The sequence below is a fragment of the Cucurbita pepo genome, chromosome LG01, assembly GCF_002806865.2.
Source record: "Cucurbita pepo subsp. pepo cultivar mu-cu-16 chromosome LG01, ASM280686v2, whole genome shotgun sequence".
NCBI lineage: Eukaryota > Viridiplantae > Streptophyta > Magnoliopsida > Cucurbitales > Cucurbitaceae > Cucurbita > Cucurbita pepo.
Genome location: NC_036638.1, coordinates 19568982 through 19596452, shown reverse-complemented (window position 1 = coordinate 19596452; position 27471 = coordinate 19568982). Strand labels below are relative to the sequence as shown.

Below are 27471 nucleotides of genomic sequence, written 5' to 3'. Positions count from 1 at the left end.
GAAAAGGGCTAACATAGAATTGTTTTAAACTAAACACATTTAACTTTGAAGTTCATGTGATTGAGCAACCGAAAATGAATTTTCCTAAAAAGCATGTGAGTGATAACAAAACACGCTAAAATAACTCATCGAATAGTATTCACTCTTAGCAATACTTCAAAACAAAATGACATCGTGATCATAACATAAAGGATGTAGAAAATGTCGGAACCATTAATCATCAAATCTAGATTCTAAATCATAACATGAATTATGGGCATGAAGCGTTATAAATGAATTGTCTATTCCATCCTCATTTCTTTTAAAGGATACGTTCATACCCACATAGAATAAAAATATATGTTGTGTTCTGCTTACAAAATAACTTAAAACGAGGAGGCAAAGCCCATTGGCTAAACAAGTTCCAAAACATACATGAATCAAAGCAAATGATACTTCCATGTGTGATAACCTTACATTAAATGCTACTAAAATGATACATCATGTCCGATATTCTATTGATTTACTTGAAAATTTATGCGACACTCATATTCCATCTTCCATTCGAAATGATGAAACACTATGGATGAGCATAGTCGACAAAGAATGACCTCAACTGCTAATTTGTTCATCAATTCCAGCACTGCCTATGTGGTATATAACCTTTAGATGCAGTAATTGGAGAAGAAATTCAAAGAGACTGAGCATTGGTTCTACAGAGGGTAATGACCCAATTAATCCTAAAAGAAAAATAGCTAGAAGATTCCAAGAGGGTTAAAGTTTACTGTATTAATCGTACACTATAAACATCAGTAACAAAGTAGGCTTTAAGACCTGCTTACAGGAGCTAACATACAAGGGATGAACGTGTAACTTGTTCCAATTCAGTTCTAAAGTGAAAACTATTTCTCAGGACTAAAGAAAGTTCAATAAACTAGATGTTCAGACTACAGGGCAAGGAAAAAAGTTAACTCTTTCCTAATTGGCTGGTCTAACCAAATTCCACACAAAAGACTAATCAATGTACCTCAACAAGAATGAAGTAAAATTTCTGTACATAATACCCAGCATGGCAAGTGAACCATACCTAAGTAGAGGAAAGTAGCACTGTTCCATGCCCAGAGGGTCTCCATCCAGTTCCAGAAGTCGCCGATATGTAGATTGTCTAAACCTTGCAAAGCAGCTTTAAACAAAAAGAAAGTAACAGGCGGAAAAGCTATGAATCCCAAAACAAGGTTACAGGATGCCCTTGAAAGAGCTTTAAAGCTCCCAGGCACTAGATCAAGCTTCAGGGGATGTACCAACAAGCACATGGACACTACCAAAAAAGCTCCAAGTTCTGCTGTAGCAAAGTTAATTACTGACATGAGGCACAAACCAATAAAGGCCGCTGAGGTGGTCATTGCTTTCAAGAAAGCCCACTCTTGAATCTGCTGTTCAGAAGATTTGGTGGAACTAAGTGGAGAGCACAATACCACTGACAAAATTAGTAGCGTGAGCAGTGAAAGCAGCGCCCAAATAATAGATCTTGTTGTAGGACTGTAACCAGGTATTTGGCAGATGAAGTATGGAAGTAAAGACACAACAGCACCCCATACATGAACAACAAAAACTCTTTTTGCAGCACTAACCCATTTCCATGATCTTAGAGAGACAATAAGCTCATCATCAGAATTTGCTGAAGCTGCAGGTTCAACCTTTTCCACGGTCAAATTCAAGTTATTGGCATAAGAATAGAGAGAAGCCGCAACTGCTGGTAATGGAGCAACAAGGAGTGCAAAAGCAATCATATATACACCAACGGATACAAATTTGCTGGTAGATACCATAAGATACAGAAAGAATGACTGATGGAACTTCTCCAGGAGGTTATTTACTGATCGCACAACTCCTTCAATTAGCCTGCACAACCAACTCGAAATCCTTAGCCAAATCAAAAGGATCAGAAGAATTTAATTCCTAGTCCATAATTAACTCAGGCTGGGCGTAAATTGTCAATTCAAATTTACTGAATTGAAAAGGACACAGATGTACAACTTATCAAACAGATTCTATTCGTTTTAAAAAAGAAACTCAGTCCAAATTCATTTTAGTGAAAAGGAAGCATTTTCTCTTACCCCCATTAAAACTATTTACAAATTAAAATTTAAACATTTGGCACTACCCGTGGGAAGTGGGAAATGACAAAATAATAGAAAAGCAGAAAATGTAGTGAGCCCTGAAAAGTTAATGGTGGGAGGAGGATGTATTATAAATTTCTTGGGGCATAAATGAGCACTGACCGGCCGCCTCGCAATATGAATTCATCATGCCTGACATTGACACCAGAAGGAAATTTGGGGGACATCTCCACAGTAATTGCATCAATTTGGAAATCTCGAAAAGCCCCATGGGAACCAGTAGGAATACCCACAGCCTAATGGCAAGAAGAACATGGATAATTTTAGTGAAAATAATCTCTGTTGTTAACATAAATGGAAACTAGTTCGTTATCCTAGCCCATTAAAGGAAACCATAAACAACAATCTCTTAGAAAATGAATTAAAGAGAAAACTACCTGGTAGTACAATGAACTTGCGAGTGTGGCGGTGCCATCAACATAGTCAGAAGCTGGCATGCCAAACTTCCATTCAGGGTTCACGCTTCTGATAAATTTTCCTATCGACTCAAGCACTTCGCCCAAAACCTTGAGCCATTTGCAGTCTAGTAAAGGCAAAAACTTCTCAATCTTAATCCGAAAACCTTGCCTGTATAGTGCTAGATAATTCACAATATTGATGAGGTCCAGATTTGGCATCTGACCATTGGATGCTTCAGCATAGACACTGAGACTATCCTCAAAGTGTTCGCTTCTATTTGAAACCTTAATAACGAGGGCTGCACCCATCGTTCCAGCACGTTTAAAATCACCTAGACTCATTTTTTCTGTCATATGGTTTGCTTCAAATTCATAAAGGACATTTGTCTCTGGACAAGCATCTGTGTCAATCATGATGGAACGACCAAATGCAGGAGTGTGATAGTCTCTAAGCCAAGCTGAAACTGCCGCATATTCCCCATATCGTGAATCCGCGATAAGCCATACAATGTCTTTGGCCAACCAAGTTACTTGGGCAAGCAAAGAAAACACTGAATAAGCAATACCAAGAGACAAAGTCTCATGAAGACTAGTCTTAACAGGATTGTAAGGTGTCACCAAAACAATGGCTTCCTTTCCATCGGCTTGTGGTGCTCTTATTATGCCAATAGTGTTAATACCCTGTGTCATGCAACTAACATTGTCCCGAATGATCCCAGGATCAGGGCTAGAGAAAAAGTGCACTGGATGGAACTGACTCAATTGCGGGTGGAACCTGTGGTAATTAACTTCAGCACCCAAGTTCAATATATATTGTGCTATAATCTTCTGGCTTCCACTGAAAAATGAATAGAAAGACAAATTTCTTTATCATAGGTTAAGTAGAACAAAAAACGGTAATAGAGGCAAGGGGAGCAAGAAGATAATGCTTATGGAAATGCGAAAAATATGCTATTGATAAGTTCGAGGGGAAAGATGAATTGGATAACTATGAAATACATTGCAATATAAGGGAAAAGAATTACACACAATTACGTTTATGGTCATCTCTACACGCCAACGCTCCTCCTGACCGACATAAAATGACATGCCAATCCACATGCACAGATTAATGGCCATAGATAATACCAAACTCACGCAGACATCACATCTCAGGAAACAAGACTATATACCACATTTTGATGAAAGCCTTCATTTGATACATGTAACTTGTATGAGAACTTTAGAACTAATTGTCTAATACCTTTCCATACAAGAACTATCCTCAGCAAATGTCTCAAGATTGCAAATGAAGGAGGCTAATACTATATTCAGAAGTTCATATTGAAATCCAAAGTCGGATAATATATCCAAATATTCCTCCAATTGGGTCCATGAATTCCTTGATATTTTCATGGGAATATAGGATACAAGTGAACTTCAAAGTTCAGCCCTACCACCGACGGATTAAAATTCTTGTAATTAGCAAAATAGTTCACCGAGTTAAAATGCGTAGATACCTTTAAAGCATGCAAATGCACGAAAGCATTAATGTCAGGGCATATAAAACATAAATCACTCGGACAAAATTTTCACTTAATTGGTAATTCTCAAAATCATAAGCATACAAGTTCAGCATAAAAAAAATTCCATTATGGTTTTAAAGGAGAAAAAGGGGGATAAAGCCGGTGCAGTGAGTGCATACAAGACTGTTGAGCCAGGCTGTGAATTCAAGCTCTTCAGATCCTTCACCAAGTTGTTCGAGTCTGAGACTTCCTGACCCGAAAGCATAGTATTTGCAGAGCCTGTGAGAAAATATATGCCACCAGATAGGATTACTGTCTATCCAAATAAAGTAAAATGAATAGATCACTGCAGAAGAACAAGGATACATAAATTTGATGATCCGATAATTTCAGATACTTCCGCAACTTCTAGTGAATCTTAATTTGTAATTAATCTACCAGGAGATCAATCAAGAAAGCACAAAAATGATGAATAATGAATCAAACAAATTAGATAATGATAAGCAAGCTAAGCACGAAGCCAAATTGACCTGGCATGAGAGCGTTCTCGGAAATGTAAGTGTTCATGGAGAACATAGGTAGTAGCAGAAGAGCTAGGACCCCTGCAGAGAAGCAAATCACGCTAGAAAAACACCAAAAAAGAAAAGAACAAGGCATTCATCAATGATTAGATTCTGATCCAAACTGAGAGTCAAATCCATGTAAAATCAACAGCAGCGCACCTGAAGAAAATACTGTGAGAAATAAGGAAAATCCCCAGGCGCACTATCGGCCGCGCCTTCATTTTTGGTTCCTCGGTCTCAGCCATCGGAAGAGGAGAGCTTCACGGTGGCGTTTTAGCTCTGAATCTGCTGCTCAATCGAAAAACCAAGTTCAGCAAAAGAAGAAGAAGAAGAAACGTGAGCTCAGTTAACCCGGAAGTATTCGGGTTGAACGGTCGGTTCGGTTTGTCAAAATGATATGAACCGGATGCTTCGGCTTGATCGGTTCGGGTCTCGCTTGATTCTGCACCACGTACATCAAAGATATTTCCTATGCAAACATGGAAATTGCCCGCCAGAATCTTCGCATTTTCCTTTCTCCGTATTTTACACCGGCAAAATTCTCTCCTAGTTCAAGATTTCGATCGTCTGGTTTTGAGTCGACGATGAAGCCTCAATTCCCGATTATCATTTCTAGGAGTTTCGGAAGTAATGAATTCTAATGCCATCGCCATCGTGTGCGGAAATCTTCACTGATGCTCCGATATATGGTGCTTGAAAATGACGGAAATGGAAGTGAGAAATTCAAATCATTTGGAAATTCGATTCATGTTTCGCGTTCGCTGTTTCCTGGTGGTAGTTGGTGGAACTTAGATGAGCGTATGAAAGTAGAAATTGAAGCTTCGAAGCCGCTTATACTTTATTTAGCTCTTCATCAGGTATGGAAATTGGTTTGGGATATTAATCAATGGCTTCTCCTCGTTCCTTCTGTAGCTTCAACGCTGCTGAGGCGCAGTTACTAAGCTGTTCTGTATTATCACTGTGCTGATATTTAGTTTTAGCGTTCTCTATACATCTGAAATTGATTTATCTTTACATGTTGACCACCGCACTAATTAGAAAAATCTTTCAAGAAAGATTCCATTCCCGCTTCTTCTTTTTTTTCTTCCTTCTTTTGATGATAACAAGAAACTTTTCATCAGGTAAATTGAAAAGAATTACATCATAGCCAGCCCAAAAAAAGCCTCTCCAATTGGTTGGTCCCAGGCTTGGAAGTTTTCTGAATGGGAAGATTGTTACTCGATTGAACATTGTGGGGTTGAAAGTAGATCCGGGAAGATTGAGGTTAGTTCATGAACTAGTTGCTTATTGAAAAGTGGGATTTGATTTAGTAGGTTATGAGGAATCCTTGTATGTCTTTTGAGGTTAAATTGTTACGTGATCACGATGGCTATATATATTACTTAATCGTTGATAGCCATGATTAGCACCTTTAGCAGATGTGTTCAATTTTCCTTAGAAGCCGATACCTTAATTTGTCAAGTCTTCCTATGAACAGTGTGTATAACAATGTTCGTATGAGATCCCACATCGGTTGGGAAGGAAAACGAAGTATTCTTTATAAGGGTGTGAAAACCTTTCTTTAGCAAACGTGTTTTAAAACCTTGAAGGAAAGTCTGAAAGGGGAAGCCCAAAGAGGACAATATCTACTAGCGGTGGGTTGAGCTGTTACAAATGGTATCAGAGCCAGACACTGGGCGATGTGCCAGTGAGGAGGATGAGCCTCAGGGGTGGACACGAGGCGGTGTGCCAGTAAGGACGCTGGGCCCCGAAGGGGGTGGATTGGGGAGTCCCACATCGATTAGAGAAGGGAACGAGTGCCAGTGAAGACACTGGACTTCGAAGGGGGGTGGATTGTGAGATCCCACATCGGTTGGGGAGGAAACAAAGCATTCTGAGTGTGGAAACCTTCCCCTAGCAAACGCGTTCTAAAAATCTTGAGAGGAAGCCCAAAGAAAACAATATCTATTGGCGGTGGGCTTGGGCCGTTACCGTTCGAATTTCAAAGTATATATAGTATTGTGTTTACTTGAATCTCTGTTGAACTTCTGGATTGATATCAGCTTACATTTGCTGCTTTTGCAGTTCAGTTGTCTGGTAAATTGCTTTGTTAATTTGTCTTTATTCAAATTATTTGCTCACTTTTTGTCTGTGCAGCATAGTTGGCATTGGTTTCCATTTAAAAAGGAGATTAGTAGAACCCATAATTCTCTCAAATACAGGTTTGTACTGACAACTTGTCCATTAAGAAACAATAACGTCATCAAACAAGTTCAAATTTGTTCATAAAATGGTCATATCCACGTCTTCCTCTTGAATTGCAATAAGAATCATCTCTTAATTGCTTGAAGATCAGAGGCAATCAAGAAGCGAACCAGGTATAAGCTAAATGACTATGGACTGATTTTTCCACACTTGAAAGGTCCAACAATGGTGAGCTTGGCGAGAACATCAATTGAGATGCTTGCTAAAGCAATGTACAATGCAAAACATTTGCCCCACCTTGCTGTGCTCCATTGGCACGCACATAAAACTGCCAATGGACTGATTTTTTGTGAGATCCAATTTTGGTTGGGGAGGGAAACGAAGGATTCCTTATAAGGGTGTGGAAACTTCTCTCTAGTAGACACGTTTTAAAACCGTGAAGTTGACGGCGATACGTTAACGAGCCAAAGCGAACAATATCTGCTAGCAGCGGGTTTGAATTATTAATCTTTACTGTGTATGTTCTTATATAGTTCACTTACCAAAATAGTCTTGTTTGTTATCTGTAGGGGGAAAGAAACGTGAATCATTTTTGTCTTGATTTCAATTGAGTTTTGTTTCAGAACTCGCAATGTGGGGGAGATTGTGACAGTAGAAGGCCAGACATACACCATCTTAGCTGTAACTCTAGGGGAAGTATGAACCAAGTGAAGAGAGACTTGATGTTTTGTTCACGGGAAGGTACGTCTTCAATTTGTAAATAAACCAATGATATTTCTAAACTTAATTTTTAGGGAAAAAATTCATTTTTAGTTCTTGAGTTTGTTAGTTTCTGAAGGGACCAGCCAAACCAACTTTGATCAAAGTATCTCGAACATTCTTCATAGACTCGACGGCTACTTTACCTTCTTCGAGGTTAAGAAATAGAAGTTTAAGTTTAGGTTCAAGTTCAGGTACTTTACCTCATTCAATAAGGTCGTAAAATAGAGGTTGAGGTGTAGGGGGAGAGTGTGCTTTTAGCTCTTTCGAGCTGGAAAAGGTAAGTATTAAGAATGAAAATAAAAACTAAATTAAAAATTTAGAAATAAAAATGTAATATTTTGAAATTTATCGACTAAATCTAAATTAAAAAATTAAAGATAAAAAAAAATTAATATTATATATATATATATATATTTTTAAAAACTAATTCTTGAAACCCAAATCTAAAATGTTAGTATGTTTACAGCTAAAAAAATATAAACTTCCGTTGGCGCGTGTTGCAAGCACCACTGTCGCGTGGCTCAAGTCGTTGTCCAAAGCACTCATAAAGCGTCACCATATGGGATTCAGAACCAGAAGAAATCCGATCCCTTCTCGTTTCCCGCTCCCCGCTCCCCGCTCCACCCGCTACCTCCTCTCCGCCATCTCTTTCCACCATTACCACTTTCTTCACTATTCTCATTCTCTGACCTCGTTTCGTCGATCTCTCTATGGCTTCCGATAATCTCGACACCGTTTCCGGCGCCGACGACGAGAAGTTTGGATTCCGACGAGAGGAGATGTATCAGAGCAGCCTCGCTGGCACCGTCAGCGCCTATGATCGCCACGTTTTTCTCTGCTACAAGACTCCGGAGGCCTGGCCATCGCATCTCGAAGCATCTGATTCCGACGCCCTCCCTAGGCTCCTCTCTGCCGCTCTCAAAGCTCGCAAGGATGATATCTCCGTTAAGGTTTGCAAATCGATGCTGTTTGTTTCTGTATTCGGAAATCCTATTCCTTCGGAATTTGGCGTTTTCGATTTGGTTTTGTTAGGAGTTGTTGAATGCCGTGGATTTTAGTGGATGCTTTTGTGTGCAACTTTGTCTTTTAATTGGTTTTGTCAGACGAAGCTGACAATGTTCGCTGGACGAGAGGAAACTGGATTTTCGGATGGAGATGTGTTGATTTTTCCTGAAATGGTCAAATACAGGTAACTTTTGAGAATCAGGTGGAATCTTGTTGTGGTTTTCGAAAATTTTCCGGCAGCTGATGATAAGCTGCTGGAAATATGCTTTGCCACTTCTCAAGGATATAATAATGTATTTATCAAATATTATGAAATTCTTGCGTTCATCTTTATTTCTTCTGGTGTTGACTTTAACTTCTTTGGTTTCCATGCACATAATGAAACTTTGGGTATTCTTCCTTGCTACCTTCCTGGATCGTTATTTTTTTTATAATTAATCTGATCGCTAGCAAATTACTACGATTGTGGTTTCTGTATCTAGTATATTTTATCAATTATGAGGCCAAACAAGTTTTAGATCAGTAAGATTTTGGAGTAATTGGAATGTTCTTTTCCTGTTATTTGTGCCGCTGTTCCGTTTTCCTTCCTTTCATTTCCATTTTCATTTTCATATTTCGTCCTCTTGATTTGATGATAATAGGGGTTTAAAAGAGTCAGATGTGGATGGCTTCGTGGATGATGTGCTTGTGAATGATAAACAGTGGGCATCCGGAGTGCCAGAGGCTTTCACTGGCTCTCACGTGTTTGTGTGTGTTCATGCTAGTCGAGATCGGAGATGTGGTGTCTGTGGACCTGCTCTTGTTCAGAAGTTGGATGAGGAGGTTGAGTTACGAGGACTTAAGGAACGGGTTTTTGTCAGTGCATGTTCACACATTGGAGGACACAAGTATGCCGGAAACTTGATCATATATCAACCTGGTGTGGATGGGAAGACAACTGGTCACTGGTAAGGTTCTTCAAAGCTAGCATAAACATTTACTGGAAAACGAAATCCTTAGCTGAATATTTAGTGTCTACTTGGGTTGAATTTGGGGTTCAATTTCCTTGTTTATAGGTACGGATATGTAACTCCTGAAGATGTCTCTGAATTGTTTGAACTTCACATTGCAAAGGGCGAGGTCGTGGAAAGGCTTTTAAGGTTTGTGCTTCTCCAGTTGCATTTTATTTCCTGAACTGGATAGTGAATTTATTTTGTATTGCTGGTATTAATAATTAATAGTGAGTTTTAAGGAGAAGCATTCTTTTTTATTGTTTTTTTGGGATATACATTTTTGTATCAATAATCAATTTTTTCTTCTGAACTTTTAGACCCTGTAATTTACAGATCATGGACATATCATCCTCCTCTCCATTTTCTATATGTACTTCGTATTGAGTATTGTGAACAATTTTTATTTTTCTTATCATCCCCTTGTTGCTGTGGAAAACTTTGAGTAGACCTGAGTGTTTGAGATCTAAAGCTGGAACTGTACGTTGTTATCAATTACAAGATCTTAATTGATATCTTGAACCTTTAGGCCGTTGGCTTTTGCCTTACTTTTGAGCATCAGATTCCCCGGTTCAAGTCTTGATGCCTCCTGTAAGAGTGGACATACTATTGTTAGTATTCATCGTTCATGTTAACTATTCACCAAATTGCAACTCACTTTAGCCCTCTGCATCGCACAGTATATGACCTAAATGTTTGTAATGCAATATGTTCATTGACTACTTGACCGACCTACTTTTGGCTTCACTGTAGCTACCTCAATCACCTTTGCTTGATTGTTGATTCCGAAGAGCTACCTCTTAAACCTTATGTTGTTCCCCAAAGAATAAATTATATATTTAGAAGTGAAATGGATGCAATTGTTTGGTTCTTCTTTGTCATTTATTTTCCACCCAATAGTAGAACATTAAATTGGCATTCCAATTCCAGAGGGCAAATGGGCACAAATCCCGAGGAAGGCAAAAAGGAAGATGAACTAAAGATTCCAAATGGAGAAGATACAAAGAAAAGTAAGGTTGAAATTGAAGAAAACAGCGGTCAAAGCAAAGTGGAAACAATAGCAGGTTGTTGCCAGGGCAGTAATGGATTCACTTGTTGCAGAGATGAAAGTTCAGGGAAAAGTAGTAGAATTGAAAACCAGTCGAAAGAAGCTTCAGAAGAGCAGGTACCAAAGAAAGCTAATAAATTTTCTTGCTGGACAGGACAATGGGAACAAAGTGAAATTCTGGCTGCTGCTGCGATAATTGGAGCAGTGGCCTCTGTCGCTGTTGCCTACAGCCTCTATAGGAGATCAGGATAAAATATAAATGGTATGTCTATGTTTGTTTGCTCATAAAAGTATCTATGCCCTGTTTTCTGGTAGAATATTTGGTGATATTAGTAAAGATAGAGCAATTTGCTGAATTAGATTTATAGAATAGTGTAATGATACCAACAGGACTCTTAGAGCAAAGACTAGACAAAATCTTCTTCTACCTCTATTTACTTTATCTACAGATACAAATTATTTGTTTCTTTCAATACGCATACAAATGATGAATATCATGTTGTAGGATGATGAGGGATTATTTTCTGCTTGTTGCTTATTCAATGTTAAATGATTTTTTTAGTTCAATAAATGTGGTGTGGATGATTTAACTTCCTACCTTGGAGAATGTAATCAATATTTTATTTAACTATACTATCTCCGGATTGACCATCAATCTAGTTTCAGTGTTTTATTTTGGCTTGGTTTAAGGTCTTGTTACATAATGTGACAATTAAATTCCTAGAACCTGTCTAGAACCACTCATTCGTATCATTAAATTTCTTTTCCACCATTGAGATTGGAAAAGAAATCGCAATTGACACCCACTCTGCTTCCATCTTTTGAATCTGAAGTGAAGTGCAGCAAAATCAATCAAGTGAACATCCTAACTTCTTTGTTTGAAGTTTGAAACTCGAGCTTTATCCAGGTGCGATTGACTTGTTGAAGCTTTGTTTCTCTTATTCCAAAACACAATAATAGATCTGCAATTTTCGTATGGGAAAAAGTTTACAGTTTGCAATTTTCGTATGGAAAAAGTTTCTCGTTGTAAGATGGTCTCTAGAGTAGTTTGGTAGTGTTTATGTTTCTCATTTTTTGTTAGTTTTTTCTTTTAGGAATAAAAATTGTTTAAGTGTTAAAATATTATTTTAGGGTATGTTTTGGGAGTAATTAAATTCTTAAAATTACTTTTTTTTTTTCATATTCAAAATAAATTTTAAAAACATGTTCACATTGTGTCATGGAAAAAATTAACTTTAGACTAAACATCTATATATAATTTTAAACTTTTAGTGAAATGATAAAAATAAAAACTAGATATAATTTTAAACTTTTAGTGAAATGATAAAAATAAAAACTAGATATAATTTTAAACTTTTAGTGAAAGGATCAAAATAAAAACTAATTTTTAATATTTGAAAGTATTGAAAACTAAAATAGAATAAAATTTAAAATATATGATCATCCATTTTTCTTTCTTTTTTTTTTCTTTTTTATTTCTTTCATCCAATAATTTATTTCACTTCAACCAAAAGTTTAGGTCCGTCCAGGGTGAAAATTAGCACCAACTGAAACAAAAAAACCGAACCAGATCAGAGACGGTTTGTTCCATTAAATAAACCGAATGCAGTCGGTTCGGATCAGTTTTACTTCCATAGAATCAACTATTAACCGAACCGAACTTTCGGCCTCCCTTGAGGTGGGTTTTGCTAAACTCCTAACACAACGCGCGCGCCCTAGTTCCAGTTACATTTCGATCTCCCCTCTTCTCAACGCGAGTTTGTTCTTCAAGGTTTCCTCGTACAACAATGGTGGGCGAGGGCCGCTCAAGCAAAAAGCGCAAGAGGGCGATGCGTCGTGGAGCAGACAAAAGCCAAGACATCGTTGTTTCTGGTTCTTCCGACGCCACAAAATCTCAGAGGCTTTCCGGTTCGTCTAGTTTTCTCGATAAGGTTCGACTGATTTTTTAAATTAATCTCGTTCTGAAATCAATTGGTTTTGGGAATTTAAGGATTAACTGAATGGTTGGGTGATGTTGCAGATGCGAGCTCGTTTGTCAGGAGGGCATTTCAGGATGCTTAATGAGAAGCTGTATACCTGCACGTAATGGTTTTGTCTTCTATTCTTTTATTTTCGTCTTTTGTTCTAGTTTTTACTGATGAGTTTGTGTGTTTCTTTATGTGTGCACTAAATTTTGAGTCTCAAGTTTATGTTATCTCAAAATTTTCAGTTTTCTATCAGCTGAATCTTGAAACAGAGTCATTGAACTTGAGTTTTATCAATTTATTTTTAAATCAGACCCACATTGTTTGAAACCAATTGATCTTTTTTTTTTTTTTTTTTTNTTATTGAACTTGAGTTTTATCAATTTATTTTTAAATCAGACCCACATTGTTTGAAACCAATTGATCTTTTGTGTGTGTGTGTGTGTGTGTGTGTGTGTGTGTTTCAGAGGGGAAGAGGCGCTTAGTTATTTCAAAGAAGACCAGGTTCTGTTTGATGTTGTAAGTTCTGCCCGTCTGTTCTTGCTTCCTAAACGTAGTTTCTGTTACTATTTAAGAACTAGTTTCTTCACGCGATGCTCACATCAGAAGTTTATCTCTTTCTTCACAGCAAGTATTTTCAATAGATGAAGCTTTAATGTTGAGTATATAATCATGAATATGGAATTTCTATGCACTGATCCTTGAGAAAGTTTTAGACGTAAATTGCATGTACCAGGCCTAGGACTAGGGTTAATTAACGTTTTGATGGGTAGTATCATACAGGATACCAAGAGCAAATGTCGCATTGGCCTGAGCTGCCTGTGAATTTAATCATAAAATGGCTGAAAGAGCACGATCCTTCATTTATGGTAGCTGATTTTGGCTGTGGTGAGTGTTAGAAAAAAATCTTTTGTTTGCCTTTCGTTACTAAATATTGATCAAGTATTTGATCCTTTAAGAACATTCATTCTTATTTGTTCATTTATCTCTTCTTTCCTTCAAACTGAATTACAGGGGATGCACGCCTTGCTAAAAATGTGAAGAATAAAGTTTTCTCGTTTGATCTGGTTTCCAAAGATCCTTCTGTTGTTGCTTGTGATATGTCAAATGTGCGCACTCTATTTGAACTCATTGTCATCAGATGCATTCAGACATATAACTGCATTTCATGCATGAAAGTTAGCCATATTGTTATCATTTTCCCCTTGCAGGAGATCGTGCAGCTGTCTTATAAAGTAGTATTGGTTTTGCTAAAGCTCAGTTGTTACTTTTTACTTTTTAACAACTAGCAAGTTGTTTTAAAAAAAAAAATTACACTCCTATGGTATTAAATTTATTTTATTTTTACATTTGGCAACACATGGTGACAGCCCAAGCTCACCGTTAGCAGATATTGTCCTCTTTGGGCTTTCCCTTTCGAGCTTCCCCTCAAGGTTTTTAAAATGCGTCTGCTAGGGAGAGGTTTCCACACCCTTGTAAAGGATGCTTAGTTCCTTCTCCAACTAATGCCCTTTGGGCCCCAGCGTCCTTGCTAGCACTCGTTCCCCACTTGATCTCACAATCCACCTCCCTTCAGGGCCAACGTCCTTGCTAGCACTCATTCCTCTCTCCAATCGATGTGAGATCTCTAAATCCACCCCCTTCGATACCCAGCGTTCTCGTTGGCACACCACTCGATGTCTGGTTCTAATACTATTTGTAATCGCTCATGCCCACTACTAGCAGATATTGTCCTTTTTGGACTTTCTCTTTTGAGCTTCATCTCAAGGTTTTGAAAACATGTCTACTAGGGAGAGGTTTCCACACCCTTCATAGAGAATGCCTAGTTCCTTCTCCAACCGATGTGAGATCTCACAATCCACCCCCTTCGGGGCCCAGCGTCCTCGCTGGCACTCGTTCCTCTCTTCAATCGATGTGGGATCTCACACATTGNACACCCTTGTAAAGGATGCTTAGTTCCCTCTCCAACTAATGCCCTTTGGGCCCCAGCGTCCTTGCTAGCACTCGTTCCCCACTTGATCTCACAATCCACCTCCCTTCGCGGCCAACGTCCTTGCTAGCACTCATTCCTCTCTCCAATCGATGTGAGATCTCTAAATCCACCCCCTTCGATACCCAGCGTTCTCGTTGGCACACCACTCGATGTCTGGTTCTAATACCATTTGTAACCGCTCATGCCCACTACTAGCAGATATTGTCCTTTTTGGACTTTCTCTTTTGGGCTTCATCTCAAGGTTTTGAAAACATGTCTACTAGGGAGAGGTTTCCACACCCTTCATAGAGAATGCCTAGTTCCTTCTCCAACCGATGTGAGATCTCACAATCCACCCCCTTCGGGGCCCAGCGTCCTCGTTGGCACTCGTTCCTCTCTTCAATCGATGTGGGATCTCACACATTGATTAGAATCAACCTTGGGAGACTGAGTCATGACTCTCATGGTAAATTGCTATTAGTGATTGGAGGGGGACGTAAAGAAGATGATAACTTGTGTGGTACATAAATGTCAACTATCACACTCCTTATTACATACAGCTATGGTTTAGAGTAATTGGATGATATAATCTATTTCATCTGAACAGGTGCTGTTTTAGAATGATATTAGCTATCTATATTAAAAAAAATTGAGGACTTGTCGAGATTAGCTGGATAATTGATATAACAGTGCTTTGAAACATATGCCATTTATTTCTAATCGTGTTATTTGAGCAACCATTGTTGCTATCCTGTTCTACCAAGAATCCCCGTGCTGATGATTATATATATATGTCCATAGGAGCATTACATCATACCCATCACTTTTATTTTTCTGTCCATGAAATTTATATTAATCTCATTGGCTGTTATCTTCGAAAAAGAAACCTCTAAACGCTGGCTAATGTTCATGACCTATGGCAGACACCTCTGGACTCTTCATCTGTGGATGTTGCTGTGTTTTGTCTGTCACTTATGGGGATCAATTATGAAAGTTACTTGGCAGAAGCACAAAGAGTACTTAAACCACGGTTGGTGGGCTACCTTTTGGCCCTCTATTTGTGTAATTGTCTTTCACTTGGCGGCTGAACTTTCTGTTTCTATGCGCAGTGGATGGCTTCTAATAGCAGAAGTTAAAAGCAGATTTGACCCAAGCAATGGAGGAGCCGATCCCAAAAAGTTCATAAAGGCTGTTTGTGAGCTAGGTTTTGTCTCAGCTTTGAAGGTATATTACTTCTCTGTTGCTAATTATCCTTTTCTTTCTTGCTGCTAATTTATAAGTATCAATCATGTGCAGGACTTCTCAAACAAGATGTTTATCTTGTTATACTTCAAGAAAAAGGTCTGTAAATCCTCACGTTCTGCCTCTCATTTGTACTCCACCACTGGGTTTAATCATCATTTTGCTTTGTGTTCTACAGGATGAGAAAATTTCTACAGAGAAAGCCATCGATTGGCCACAGCTAAAACCTTGTTTATACAAACGTCGCTGAGTTTGCTATTATTTCTTTGTCGTGTTCAAAAAATTCTATATTATATAATCTTAATGGAAATCAATCTGTAGTTCATTGTTTTACAGTGGAATGTTTGTCTTAGTTGAGCAATTACTGAAGCCTGAAGCTTTCTTGGGCCTTCATCTCTTCAAAAAGTGTGTTCAGTGTCGGTGGGCGATTCATCCTTTGTTTGGTAATCTGTTAGATTGGGATTCATCCTTTTTTTAGAATATTTTTTGTTAGTTTCTGAATTTTCAAAGTTTTAATCATCATTGNCTTGTTTGGTAATCTGTTAGATTGGGATTCATCCTTTTTTTAGAATTTTTTTTGTTAGTTTCTGAATTTTCAAAGTTTTAATCATCATTGACGATGATTTTTAAAATTTTAATTAATACTTTATGTACATTTGAATTAAATACTCCATTAGTGTTTTCTTTTTCCTATAATAATATTCATTAAAAACTAGTTTACTCTTAAGTAAATATTTAATTAAGACCCCATGTGATTCATAATCCTTTTCTTAATTAAAAAAAAAAAAAAATACAAGAAAAACGATGAAAATAGGTTTTGTATAATTATTTTAAAAATTATTTTAAGAAACTTCTCAAATAGACTAAATTTAAAAACAACCAACTGCAGTTTTTAGGTATTTGCTATGTTTATGTGAAAATATGAAAAAGAAAGGTATCAACCATGTAAATCATTTTTCTTATTCGAGAATCTCCTCCCTTCTTTCTATTCCGTTCGGTCTTATTCAATACAACTATAGATAACTCTATTTGCACTTGGTATTTTGACTTACATGAATTCTTTTGAGCATACTTTGCCCTCATTCATATGCGTCACCTATCATATAATTGCTCTAAGTAAAGCATGTTTAATAGTTCACATGGTTGGTAGAGGTAATAACTTGCATTTCTTTGAAGTTTTTCTTAGTCATTCTATTTTTATTATCGCTCTTATTCGGTTCTTGTTCATTCATTTATTCTTTATTTACTTGGTATCACATATTATACATTTAAAAAAGACCAAAGTTAAATTTTAATTTTATCAAAATTATAAGGACTAATTTCGGAATAGCCCATTCAAATTAATTAGTGAAATGAATGAGACATTTATAAGGTAGTTTAAGCACACAACACCTCATGTCTAATGCATCCCCCCATTTTCTCATCTACCGCCACCTGCATCCTTTAAATCACTTCATCCTCCTCCTCTCCTTTTCAATTTCCTTGAAACAAAAACCAAGCACGTGAATCCATGTCTTAATCCACATTCCCAATTCGATTTCGATTTCGATTTTGATTTTTGACCCTTTTCCGCCATTACGTTTTCAAAGAAGAAACTCCACAGTTTACCAAAAATTTGGTGTGGAAATTGTTGCTTGACGATGGAGTTGCGTTTCTCACTTCATTCAACTCTCTTTCGTAATCTCTCTTACCCATTTGTCAAGCATGCGCACCTCTCTTCTTCACCCAATGAGCTTACTTTAATGCCCATTTATTTTCTTACTTACTGTTCATCTTTTTCCTCTTTTACGTTTCTGCGAGAGTTGAATTTTAACCTACCAATGGTTGAAATGGGTTCCCAATTGGGTGTTTTTCTATTTGTTTTTATATTGATGGAAAAGTCAAGCACCCGGTGGCCAAACCATCTTACTTTCTTTTGACGCATTCCAAGTGTTTGAGAAAATGTCTGTACTAACTTCCCAGCAGGGGGAGACGCTTTCTGAGATATTAATCCGTGTAGTGAAAGCTACCCAAGCATTTTTTTCTCTCTTTTGGGTGCGTTTTGAAGAGGATTCTTCACGGCCCCACTTGAAATTTTTTAAGAAAGCGATCGAATTGATTGAATTATCGCAGAATATTGTTTCATTTCTTTTCAGCCCGTCAGATTTCCTTCCCCACTTATCCGTTGCTCTGTTTCCCTCTCTGTCTTTCTCCCTTTCCTTTCAACATTTGAGTTGTTTCTTACTGTTCTATGACACAGACCCAGTTCCTTCCGCGGTGTTCTTTTGCTGATACAGAGCTTGTCATGTTCCTTACTCGGAGGAGACTTGAAAGCACAAATTTTGGGTGGTTAAAGCTCTAGGGACGACTTGGATCTTTCAGCCTTTTTCAACTGAACTTTGTTATTTTGCTAGCTACCCTTTAAAGTTATTTTATTGGTGCATTTGTTTAGCCTTTTCCTTTCCTTATTCTCTATTTCGCTTCATTTTTCATCCCTGCCAAGGCAGAGCTGCAAGAATTTCGAGCCTTTGATTTTTCTTTCACAGTATCTACCAAACACTGAGGTGGGTCTTCGAGTCTGGTCCGCGGCGAGTTACAGAGATCGAATCATGCAGAATCAAGCAGATATTTTCATAGTCCTTTAACTTAATCTGCTTGCTGTTTGATTCATCTAATTCTCTCTCTGAAGTAATAGCTGTGCTTCAAAAACCCTTTGTTTTTCTTATTATTATGTCTTAAAGAGTCTTGTTTAGTAAAATAAATGGAGTCCGGTGATGGGTTATGTTTAAAAGAGTTTGATTTGGATGCTAAGTGGCTGGTCGATCCGAAGCGAATCCTTGTTGGGCCAAGGATTGGGGAGGGTGCACATGGCAAAGTGCACAAGGGGAAGTAAGTTGTTCTAACCTTGATACCTTTCTCTTAGCGTTGAATTCTTGGGTTTGAAGCTTCTTATGTTCTATTCAACTCTGATTTCTGAATTCTTGGTTCGTAATCGTTTTGTTCTTTCTTTCTTTCTTTCCCTCTTTCTCTATTTTCTTTGTTTAATTACAATCAGGCGTGCATATTTTTATGGCTTGTGTTTGTTTAACAGCAGCTCGTCTCAGTGCAATTATATTTCTTTTTCACAATCCAGATATAAAAACGAAAATGTTGCTATTAAAATAATTCGAAGAGGTGAAACTCCAGAAGAAATTGCAAAAACTGAGGCACGCTTTGCTCGAGAGGTTGCAATGTTATCCAAAGTTCAGCACAAGAATCTTGCAAAGGTTGTCGATACAGTGTTTAGTTAATAACTTTAATTGCCGAGTAATTTGATTGTTCTATTAGTTTTTTTTTTTGGATTCTCTTTTTTTGGTGCCTTTTGCAGTCTTCTTTGTACTCTTATGGCACTTAACGATTATTTCTAATGATTATTTAGTTTCCTGAAAAAGAAAGGGTAGTAATCAGCTTAACGAAATGAACTGAGTTGTATAGTAACTTGTGGGATGTGGGGGCGGTTTGTCTCAGTTTATAGGTGCTTGCAAGGAGCCCATTATGGTGATAGTGACTGAGCTTCTTTTAGGCGGTACATTACGAAAGTACTTGTTGAGTATACGGCCAAGGTGCTTGGACTTGCACGAAGCAGCTTGTTTTGCACTTGATATAGCACGCGCAATGGAATGCCTGCATTCCCATGGTATCATTCACCGCGATCTCAAACCTGGTATACTTCTGCTAACTGTACTTTGAAGCCTAATAAATCAAAATTCTTCAGGTAGTATAGAGTATAATTTACTCCTGAAAAGAGATATGATAGTACAAGTCTGCTGGAATTATTTCAAGATGATTGTATAAAGTTTTATTGTCAATATTTTTCATTTCATTTATGTGCCTCTGTATGTAACGGCCCAAGCCTACCGCTAGCAGATATTGTCTTCTTTAGGCTTTCCCTTTCAAGCTTCCTCTCAAAGTTTTTAAAACGCGTCTGCTAGGGAGAGGTTTCCACGCCCTTATAAAGAATGTTTCATTCTTCTCTCTAACCGAGGTGGGATCTCACAATGCATCTATATTTAGATTTTAGATTTCCTTTTAGCAGTAGCAGTACTATATACTGGTTTAAGCTTGATCGGATGGACAGCAATATGCTACTTCTGAGGATGATCGATCATTCTAATTCTAAGGATATCGTTTTTCGTCCCCAGAGAATTTGATCTTGACTGGAGACCACAAAACTGTTAAGCTTACAGACTTTGGTTTGGCTAGAGAAGAGTCAGTAACAGAAATGATGACAGCTGAAACTGGGACTTACAGATGGATGGCTCCAGAGGTGAAATTTTGGTTAACGTATTATGTCATGTCAATGGGGCTATTTTGTGTTAGTTCTCTATATCACCTATTATACTTTGTGGCAGCTATACAGTACGGTCACTTTAAGAAATGGAGAGAAGAAGCATTACAATCACAAGGTGGACGTTTATAGCTTTGGAATTGTATTTTGGGAGATCGTCCAAAATAAGTTGCCTTTCGAAGGCATGTCGAATCTACAAGCAGCATATGCAGCTGCTTTTAAGGTGATTTCTCTCGAGTATGTATCTGTTGCCAAGTTGTTAGTTAGAGAAACTTAATGTAACAGTTTAAGCCCATCGCTAGCAGATATTGTCTGCTCTGGCCCGTTACGTATCACCGTCGGTCTCATTGTTTTAAAACGTGTTTGTTAGGGATAGATTTCCTCCACACCCTTATAAGAAATGTTTCGTCTGCTCCCGTCAGTCTCATTGTTTTAAAACGTGTTTGTTAGGGATAGATTTCCTCCACACCCTTATAAGAAATGTTTCGTTCCCCTCTCCAACTGATATAGGATCTCACACTTAACCCTAAACTGATAAATAAGCAGCTTGGTTTCCATTTCTTAGGTCTCTCTCGAGTTGAGAAGAAGAAAATTGAAAACAATTGCCACCATCTTCATTATAGCGTAGGAGCAGATTAATGTTACATTACTTGTTCTTATTGTTGTTTTGCCTTTTGTTGATTGAATAGAGCTATACGTACACGACTAATAGTTGTATCATCTCCATCATTTTATCCTCTGGACATTGTTGATACAGAATTTCCGACCGAATGCCGAGAACCTCCCGGAGGATTTGGCCTCGATTATAACTTCCTGTTGGACAGAGGATCCGAATACTCGGCCGAACTTCAGCGAAATCATACAGATGCTCTTGAAATATCTCTCCACCATTCCACAGCCAGAGTATGTTACACCACCAACAATGCAGGCACCTGAGAATGCAGTGCTGCCACCAGAGTCTCCTGGAACTAGTTCTTTGATGGCAGCCACAAGACGTGGCACGGGGGATGTCCCGAAAAGCGAGATAGAAGAGAAACCAAGCAGTTTCTTCTCATGTTTCTCTGGTAGCTGTTACTGATCCTTCTGTTAAGAAATGAACTCATGGAATTAGAGTTGGAGATCCTTGCAAATTGTATAATAACGGAAGTTTACTTCAAAAAGAATAAGCAGTGAAAGAATAAGCAGCGTAGTTCAAAAGATAAATTGTGATGCAGATTCCATTAGTGATATCTGTTCAAGTTGCATCCATAAGAGAGTGTGGAGTTGGGGTTGCTGTGATGTCAACTGTAAGAACAATGATTCATCCAAATGCCTTCCTCTCCTGCTTGCTTCTTCTTCTCGCTTTCTTTATTGTTCGAGTTTTTCATACCGGAACTTTCATTTGAATTCAGCTTTTTTTTTTTTAAAAGTGGGAGCATTCGAACTTTTGACTTTTTGGTCAAGGTTACACGACAATTACGTTTGAACTATGCTTACTTTGACAATATTTATAGATGTATTTGACATTTTTTAAAAGAAATTGGTGAACATATTTGCAACAATCCAAGAGGAAAGGCTTCCCTTCAATGTTTTAAAATGCATCCACCAGTGAAAAAATTTCACACTTCTATAAAAAATATTTGTAGGATTTCATAATTCATCTCCTCGAGCCTAGCATTCTCGTTAGTACTTGTTCTCTCTTCCATCGATGTGGGACCTCCCAATCCATTTTTTTGGGTCTGAGCATCTTCACTGGTACACTGCCCGTTTTGTAAGTAACTTGGAACTTTTGACATTGAAGTTGTATGTCTTTTAAAACTGCTAGAAATTTTACTATATTTTCTAAATTTTCAAAGTTTTGCTTTATTCGTGATTTTGTTTTTGTTGGTGTACGTTCGGGAACTAAAAAAAAAATCAATATATATATGTGAGAAAACAAAAAGAACATAAAGAGGTATCCAAAGAGTGTACCAAGTCCAAGTATTTAGTGATATTACTTGGGGCGCAAGTATATCTCTGTGTCCCCACCTGAAATTTGCCGGACATGACATTTACTCGCTTTTCGAAGTTACAATGCTTCCACTAGACACCTCAGCTTCGTCTTCCATTAGTTAGCCTCGGTCCTAGCTTCCGTCAACGTTGGGCCCCACACCCATGTACAACAATTCCCCCAAACCTTCTTCAACGTATTCTTCCGAGCCTATGATCTTGTACCCGAGGCTTTACCGAGCCAGGAACTCAGTTTTTCCCGCTCACACTGGGCACCGTTGGGACTTAGGACTGCACAACGCTTTCTTTTTCCGCGCACTCTTCTGTTTCACTAAGACTTAGCGTAGCGGACTAAAATCTGAAGCTCAAACGCGCTGAAGCATTATATTATATCTCTCCCCTTACTCGCTGAAATGCGATTCCTCTTCTTCTTCCACCATTTCTGATCGTTTTTGTTTTTGATCTCAAGCTCTTGATGATTATGGCGAGGTGAGTCTACTTTCTTCATGTAATTTCTTTAATCCCTGTGGAGTGTTCTTGAGTTCTTTCAATCCCTGATACCAAAATGTGTGTGTGTTTCTCTTCTGTTTCTCTGTTCATTGTGTTTCTGGGTCGATTCAATTATTGTGCCAAGATGATGGGTTTTTTTGTTCATTGTTGCCCTTTTGTTTAATCGAAAATATAAGTCTAGCTCTTGGAGTTTTACCTTCTTTTATTCGTAATGCTCTGCTGATTTTGAGAAAACGCTGATACAGAGGATGTGGTTAATACTCGAGATTGAAAGGGAAACACAACTTAATATCTTTTAAGCTATATTATTACTGTTTGTTGCTTGAGAGCTCGTTTATTCGCGTTAATGGCAGAGCTAACATGCCCCACTAGCCCAACATGATCCTTTGTGGTTAAGAAATTGGGGGAATATCCTGTTTTCAACATTTGGGTCTTAGAACTCAAAATCTTTTGCCATGGTTCGAGCTAACCAGACGCAAAATAGACAACATATTTAGGATAGTTTTGCTTTTATTTCCTGCCAATGCACCAAAAACTATCGTTTTGGATCATTTTAAGAATTTACTTGACCAACCTCGTAAATGAATATACCATCCATGTTCAAGTTTTCTTTCCTCACAGACCAATATTTTTCAAATATTTAACCACCACTGTTTGACCTAATTATAATGGAGTTTGGAGAAGGAACTTGGTGATTTTGGGGACAAATTCTCAAATCTTACGTGTAACCGCCCAAACTCATCGGAGTAGATATTGTCGTCTTTGGGCTTTCCCTTCCAGGCTTTCCTTCAAGGTTTTAAAACGTGTCTTGTAGGGAGAGGTTTCCACACCCTTATAAGGAATGTTTCATTCCCTCTCCAACCGATGTGGGATCACACGATCCACACCACTTGGGGGCCCAGCATCCTCACTGGCACACCCCCGGTGTGTGGCTTTGATCCCATTTGTAACAGCCCAAGCCCACCGCTAACAAATATTGTCCTCTTTGGACTTTCCCTTTCAGGCTTCCCCTCAAAGTTTTAAAACACGTCTTCTACGAAGAGGTTTCCACACTCTTATGAAGAATGCTTTGTTCCCCTCTCCAGCCAATATGGAATCTCACAATCCACCCTACTTGCGGTCTTAGGGTCATCACAGACACATTGCCCACTGTATGACTCTGATACCATTTGTAACCGCCTAAGCCCATTAGCAAATATTTTCCTATTTAAGCTTTACCTTCTGGGCTTCCCCTCAAGGTTTTAAAACGCATCTTCTAGAGAGGGGTTTTCACTCTCTTATAAGGAATGTTTCGTTCCCTCTCCAACCGATGTGGGATCTCACAATCCACCCTGTTTGGGGCCCAGCATCCTCGTGGCACATTGCTCAGTGTCTGGCTCTGATACCATTTGTAACAGCCCAAGCCCATCATTAGCAAATATTGTCCTCTTTCGGCCTTTCCTTCCGAGCTTCCCCTCAAGGTTTTAAAACGCATCTTCTAGGGGAGGTTTCCACACCCTTATAAGAAATGTTTCGCTACCCTTTCTAACCAATGTGAGATCTCCTAGTAAAAAAAAAAATTGTGTTGTTTGACTACTGTAGGGTCTTGCAATTTTGTTCGTGAGATTATCATGTGTGTGTGGGCCTGGAAACTCAAGGTACCATAAATGAAAAGTTTGCAAATAATTTAATTCTTCATCTTTAAGGACTCAGTTTCACTTGAATGCTTATTTGTTTAGTCCAATGAATTAGATGTTCCTTTTAAAAGCTAAGCGATTGAATTTTAACTGTTAGCAACTCATTCTTGTAGGGCTTGGATCCTTGATAGCCGAACATTTGCAAGAAAAGTCAGAAACATCAGCCAATCCTCTTCCCAAGTAATTAAAGATTGTGATGCCAAACGAGAATGCCCAAACTGTCACTTTATTATTGATAATACAGATGTAAGTTTGAACTCCTTCCTGTGTGTTCATAATTGTTCTTATAGTGATACTTCAATTTAATATGGACTAAAACATCACTCTTCATATGCAGTAAATGGTTCATTCATATTTAAGCAGAAATTTAACGTTTGTTAGGAATCACGGACCTCCATAAGGGTATGATATCGTCCACTTTGAGCATAAGCTCACATGGCTTTACTTTTGGTTTCCCTAAAAGGCTTCGTACCAATGGAGATATATATTTTTTTTTACTTATAAACCCATGATCAACCCCTTAATTAGTCGAAGTGGGATTCCTCTCCCAACAATTCTCAACAATCCTCCTCTCGAACAAAGTACACCATAGAACCTCCCCTAAGACCTATGGAGCCCTCGAACAACCTCCTCTTAATCGAAGCTTGACTCCCTCTCTGGAGCCCTCAAACAAAGTACACCCTTTATTCGATAGTTGAGTCACTTTTGACTACACATTCGAGGCTAGCAACTTCTTTGTTCAACACTTGAGAATTCAATTAGCATGACTAAGTTAAGGGCATAGTTTTGATACCATGTTAGGAATCACGGACCTCTACAATGGTATGGTATTGTCCAATTTAAACATAAGCTCTCATGACTTTGCTTTTGGTTCCCCGAAAAGCCTCATACCAATGGAGATATATTCTTTACTTATAAACCCATGATCAATCCTTAATTAGCCGATATGAGACTCCTCCCCCAAGTTGTGTCGTGCCTTAATTTGAATATCTCTCAATTGCATTTTCTTTTCAGGTGTCTCCTGAATGGCCTGGTTTGCCTGCTGGTGTTAAGTTTGATCCAACTGATGAAGAAATAATGGATCACTTAGCAGCAAAGTGTGCCGTTGGGAACTTAAAACTACATGCATTAATTGATGAATTCATCCCCACAATAGAAACAGATCAAGGAATCTGCTACACTCATCCAGAAAATCTCCCCGGTTAGGAATTCATCTGTGTTGCTCTTTTCATTTCCCATACTATAATGTTCTCTTACTTAGAATCATAACATTTTCAAGTATTCAGGTGTTAGTAAAGATGGAAATGATATCCATTTCTTTCACAAAACAAGCAATGCATATGCCACGGGCCAAAGGAAGCGCCGCAAAATTGAAAGTGAAGATAGTTCAAGCATGGAACATTTCCGGTGGCACAAGACTGGTAAAACCAAAGCTGTGATAGAAAAGGGTGTTCATAAGGGATGGAAAAAGATCTTCTCTCTGTACCGAAGTTCGAAGGGCGGCTCGAAACCCGAAAGGTCGAGCTGGGTGATACATCAATATCATTTGGGAGTTGAAGAAGATGAGAAGGAAGGTGAATATGTTTTGTCAAAGATTTCTTATCAGCAACCAAAGCAATGTAGTAAGAGCAATGATAATATGCTGATTGAGGATTTTGATGCTTTGGTCCATCAAACTAGTCCTAGAACTCCCAAGTCGAATCCTCCGATACCTCCTCGATCCGGGAAATCATTTGTTTCCAATGATGTTGCTGAAAATGGTCTGCCTCAATCATTTGCAAAGGTATCTTATCGTTTAAATTAGTTTCATTGTCTATTTGTGTGAGATCCCATATCGGTTGGAGAGGAGAACTAAACATTTCTTATAACGGTGTGGAAACCTCTCCCTAACAAACGCGTTTTAAAAACCTTGAGGGGAAACTCGAAAGAGAAAGTCCAAAGAGGACAATATCGGCTAGCGGTGGGCTTGGGCTGTTATAAATGATATCAAAGCCAAACACCAAGCGGTGTGCCAGTGAGGACGTTGGGCTCCTAAGGGGTGTGGACTATGAGTTCCCACATCGGTTGGAGAGGGTAACAATGCATTCCTTATAAGAGTGTGGAAACCTCTTCCTAGCAGACGCATTTTAAAAATTTTAAGTAGAAGTCCAAAAAGGACAGTATTGGGTAGTGGTGGACTTGGGCTTGGGGTTTGACGGTTGATGCCTTGACCCTATAATGTGTTCATCGGTCAAATTCTCACTTTAGTATGCTTTGTTGATTAGGACGAAGAGCTGACTCCAGAAGCAGCTCATATTTCATTGGAGAACGACGTCAGATTCCCGGGATGGTTGGCCGGAGAATCTCAGGGTATAGATGATGCTGAATTACATTACTTGGAAGACAACTTATTGTGCAATGAAGTCCTGGATTCTAATGTTCTTACAAGTAACAGCCAACTAACTCAAATGTCTTTCCCGCTCTCCGGTAGCAACGGTTGCCACGAGATCGTGAACGATAACGTTACGTGTGGAATTGCAGACCTTGAGAACCTTGAATTGGATACTCCACCTGATTTTCATCTTGCTGTAAGTTAACCTCACTCCCAAGTTTCAAATGCTAGCTTTCCTTTGATCTATATAACTCAACTTTGATCATTGCTTACAGGACCTGCAGTTCGGTTCTCAAGAGAGCATTTTCGACTGGCTCGACAGGATATGAAGCGAAATCTCGTAAGAACGACATGTTACAATCTGGCTTTTCAGCCAGAATCTTCCTCGAATTCACCATATTTCATCGTAAAACTCTTTGCTGTCATTTGGCTTTCATTTGTATGGAGAATGCCATGCATATCACCCCCACCTGCATGGCACATAACAATTTACAATCACATATATCAGTTGTTTTATTGTCAAATCGTCGAATCAAGAACAAATATGACCGATCTCGTGATCGAGCTGGTTATTGCTCAAATTTTGTGTTAAATGCACCATGAAGATGGGTGGCTGGGTGCAAAATGTAGAAACTGATTACTATTTGTTATATGGGATGTATGAAAACTGATATTCATGACTGTGTAGTGGTGGTGATGCATTTTGAGAATGGTATTTGGTCTTATATTTATTTCCCTTCTCCATTTTTTCATCTCGTTCTATGTTTCTTTCACGAATTACGTTTCTATCCTTTAAGAAATCGAGCTCGTGTTCATGACAAGATTTCTTTTTGTCAACCAGAAACGAAG

At 38.4% G+C, this 27471-nt stretch overlaps 5 protein-coding genes across 12 annotated transcripts; 4 read left to right on the top strand and 1 right to left on the bottom strand.

The window, feature by feature from the left end:
- Nucleotides 1-747: 747 nt before the first annotated feature.
- On the bottom strand, nucleotides 748-4961 carry LOC111797441 (glycosylphosphatidylinositol anchor attachment 1 protein-like). Its single transcript, XM_023680435.1, has 6 exons — nucleotides 4785-4961; nucleotides 4593-4684; nucleotides 4242-4341; nucleotides 2537-3395; nucleotides 2262-2395; nucleotides 748-1881 (listed from the first exon to the last, which is right to left on the bottom strand). Exons 1-6 carry the CDS (start codon nucleotides 4868-4870, stop codon nucleotides 1008-1010), a joined length of 2145 nt encoding a protein of 714 aa, XP_023536203.1. The 5' UTR covers nucleotides 4871-4961; the 3' UTR covers nucleotides 748-1007.
- A 356-nt stretch (nucleotides 4962-5317) lies between these two features.
- Nucleotides 5318-11178, top strand: LOC111797450 (altered inheritance of mitochondria protein 32-like). 7 transcript variants are annotated; one of them, XM_023680470.1, is made up of 9 exons: nucleotides 5318-5482; nucleotides 5747-5888; nucleotides 6762-6826; nucleotides 7433-7550; nucleotides 8038-8521; nucleotides 8675-8760; nucleotides 9218-9523; nucleotides 9632-9715; nucleotides 10496-11154. In XM_023680470.1, exons 5-9 carry the CDS (start codon nucleotides 8282-8284, stop codon nucleotides 10863-10865), a joined length of 1086 nt encoding a protein of 361 aa, XP_023536238.1. In that variant the 5' UTR covers nucleotides 5318-5482; nucleotides 5747-5888; nucleotides 6762-6826; nucleotides 7433-7550; nucleotides 8038-8281; the 3' UTR covers nucleotides 10866-11154. The 7 variants fall into 7 exon arrangements, with proteins under 7 accessions (XP_023536238.1, XP_023536231.1, XP_023536224.1 ...); XM_023680463.1 differs by having other exon boundaries at nucleotides 7027-7550; XM_023680456.1 differs by having other exon boundaries at nucleotides 6956-7550.
- A 1130-nt stretch (nucleotides 11179-12308) lies between these two features.
- LOC111810982 (ribosomal RNA-processing protein 8-like) lies at nucleotides 12309-16182 on the top strand. The gene is made up of 9 exons (XM_023697815.1): nucleotides 12309-12544; nucleotides 12634-12695; nucleotides 13045-13096; nucleotides 13351-13465; nucleotides 13592-13686; nucleotides 15473-15579; nucleotides 15659-15773; nucleotides 15846-15890; nucleotides 15970-16182. Exons 1-9 carry the CDS (start codon nucleotides 12401-12403, stop codon nucleotides 16039-16041), a joined length of 807 nt encoding a protein of 268 aa, XP_023553583.1. The 5' UTR covers nucleotides 12309-12400; the 3' UTR covers nucleotides 16042-16182.
- A 1041-nt stretch (nucleotides 16183-17223) lies between these two features.
- LOC111779602 (serine/threonine-protein kinase HT1-like) lies at nucleotides 17224-21433 on the top strand. Of its 2 annotated transcripts, none has more exons than XM_023659688.1 (6): nucleotides 17224-18659; nucleotides 18904-19036; nucleotides 19278-19473; nucleotides 19952-20076; nucleotides 20162-20334; nucleotides 20855-21212. In XM_023659688.1, exons 1-6 carry the CDS (start codon nucleotides 18532-18534, stop codon nucleotides 20904-20906), a joined length of 807 nt encoding a protein of 268 aa, XP_023515456.1. In that variant the 5' UTR covers nucleotides 17224-18531; the 3' UTR covers nucleotides 20907-21212. The 2 variants fall into 2 exon arrangements, with proteins under 2 accessions (XP_023515456.1, XP_023515449.1); XM_023659681.1 differs by having other exon boundaries at nucleotides 17371-18659; nucleotides 20162-20320; nucleotides 20855-21433.
- A 951-nt stretch (nucleotides 21434-22384) lies between these two features.
- Nucleotides 22385-27312, top strand: LOC111809472 (SUPPRESSOR OF GAMMA RESPONSE 1-like). The gene is made up of 6 exons (XM_023695934.1): nucleotides 22385-22554; nucleotides 24365-24497; nucleotides 25266-25452; nucleotides 25538-26034; nucleotides 26516-26818; nucleotides 26898-27312. The coding sequence occupies exons 1-6, from the start codon at nucleotides 22541-22543 to the stop codon at nucleotides 26949-26951; spliced, it is 1188 nt and encodes a 395-aa protein (XP_023551702.1). The 5' UTR covers nucleotides 22385-22540; the 3' UTR covers nucleotides 26952-27312.
- Nucleotides 27313-27471: the final 159 nt, after the last annotated feature.

What these genes read in the sequence shown, in the direction of transcription:
- LOC111809472 (XM_023695934.1), top strand. An exon ending in TTATTATTGATAATACAGAT is followed by an intron (nt 24,498 to 25,265) that starts GTAAGTTTGAAC and finishes TTTTCTTTTCAG; the next exon opens with GTGTCTCCTGAATGGCCTGG. An exon ending in TCATCCAGAAAATCTCCCCG is followed by an intron (nt 25,453 to 25,537) that starts GTTAGGAATTCA and finishes TCAAGTATTCAG; the next exon opens with GTGTTAGTAAAGATGGAAAT.
- LOC111779602 (XM_023659681.1), top strand. Translation starts at nt 18,532, where the DNA reads ATGGAGTCCGGTGATGGGTTATGTTTAAAAGAGTTTGATTTGGATGCT. An exon ending in AGCACAAGAATCTTGCAAAG is followed by an intron (nt 19,037 to 19,277) that starts GTTGTCGATACA and finishes GGTTTGTCTCAG; the next exon opens with TTTATAGGTGCTTGCAAGGA. An exon ending in ACAGATGGATGGCTCCAGAG is followed by an intron (nt 20,077 to 20,161) that starts GTGAAATTTTGG and finishes ACTTTGTGGCAG; the next exon opens with CTATACAGTACGGTCACTTT.
- LOC111797450 (XM_023680483.1), top strand. Translation starts at nt 8,282, where the DNA reads ATGGCTTCCGATAATCTCGACACCGTTTCCGGCGCCGACGACGAGAAG. An exon ending in AGGATGATATCTCCGTTAAG is followed by an intron (nt 8,522 to 8,674) that starts GTTTGCAAATCG and finishes TGGTTTTGTCAG; the next exon opens with ACGAAGCTGACAATGTTCGC. An exon ending in CCTGAAATGGTCAAATACAG is followed by an intron (nt 8,761 to 9,217) that starts GTAACTTTTGAG and finishes TGATGATAATAG; the next exon opens with GGGTTTAAAAGAGTCAGATG.
- LOC111797441 (XM_023680435.1), bottom strand. Translation starts at nt 4,870, where the DNA reads ATGGCTGAGACCGAGGAACCAAAAATGAAGGCGCGGCCGATAGTGCGC. An exon ending in CAGCCTGGCTCAACAGTCTT is followed by an intron (nt 3,396 to 4,241) that starts GTATGCACTCAC and finishes TTCATTTTTCAG; the next exon opens with TGGAAGCCAGAAGATTATAG. An exon ending in CAAGTTCATTGTACTACCAG is followed by an intron (nt 2,396 to 2,536) that starts GTAGTTTTCTCT and finishes TCTTGCCATTAG; the next exon opens with GCTGTGGGTATTCCTACTGG.
- LOC111810982 (XM_023697815.1), top strand. Translation starts at nt 12,401, where the DNA reads ATGGTGGGCGAGGGCCGCTCAAGCAAAAAGCGCAAGAGGGCGATGCGT. An exon ending in GGTAGCTGATTTTGGCTGTG is followed by an intron (nt 13,466 to 13,591) that starts GTGAGTGTTAGA and finishes ACTGAATTACAG; the next exon opens with GGGATGCACGCCTTGCTAAA. An exon ending in CAAAGAGTACTTAAACCACG is followed by an intron (nt 15,580 to 15,658) that starts GTTGGTGGGCTA and finishes TTCTATGCGCAG; the next exon opens with TGGATGGCTTCTAATAGCAG.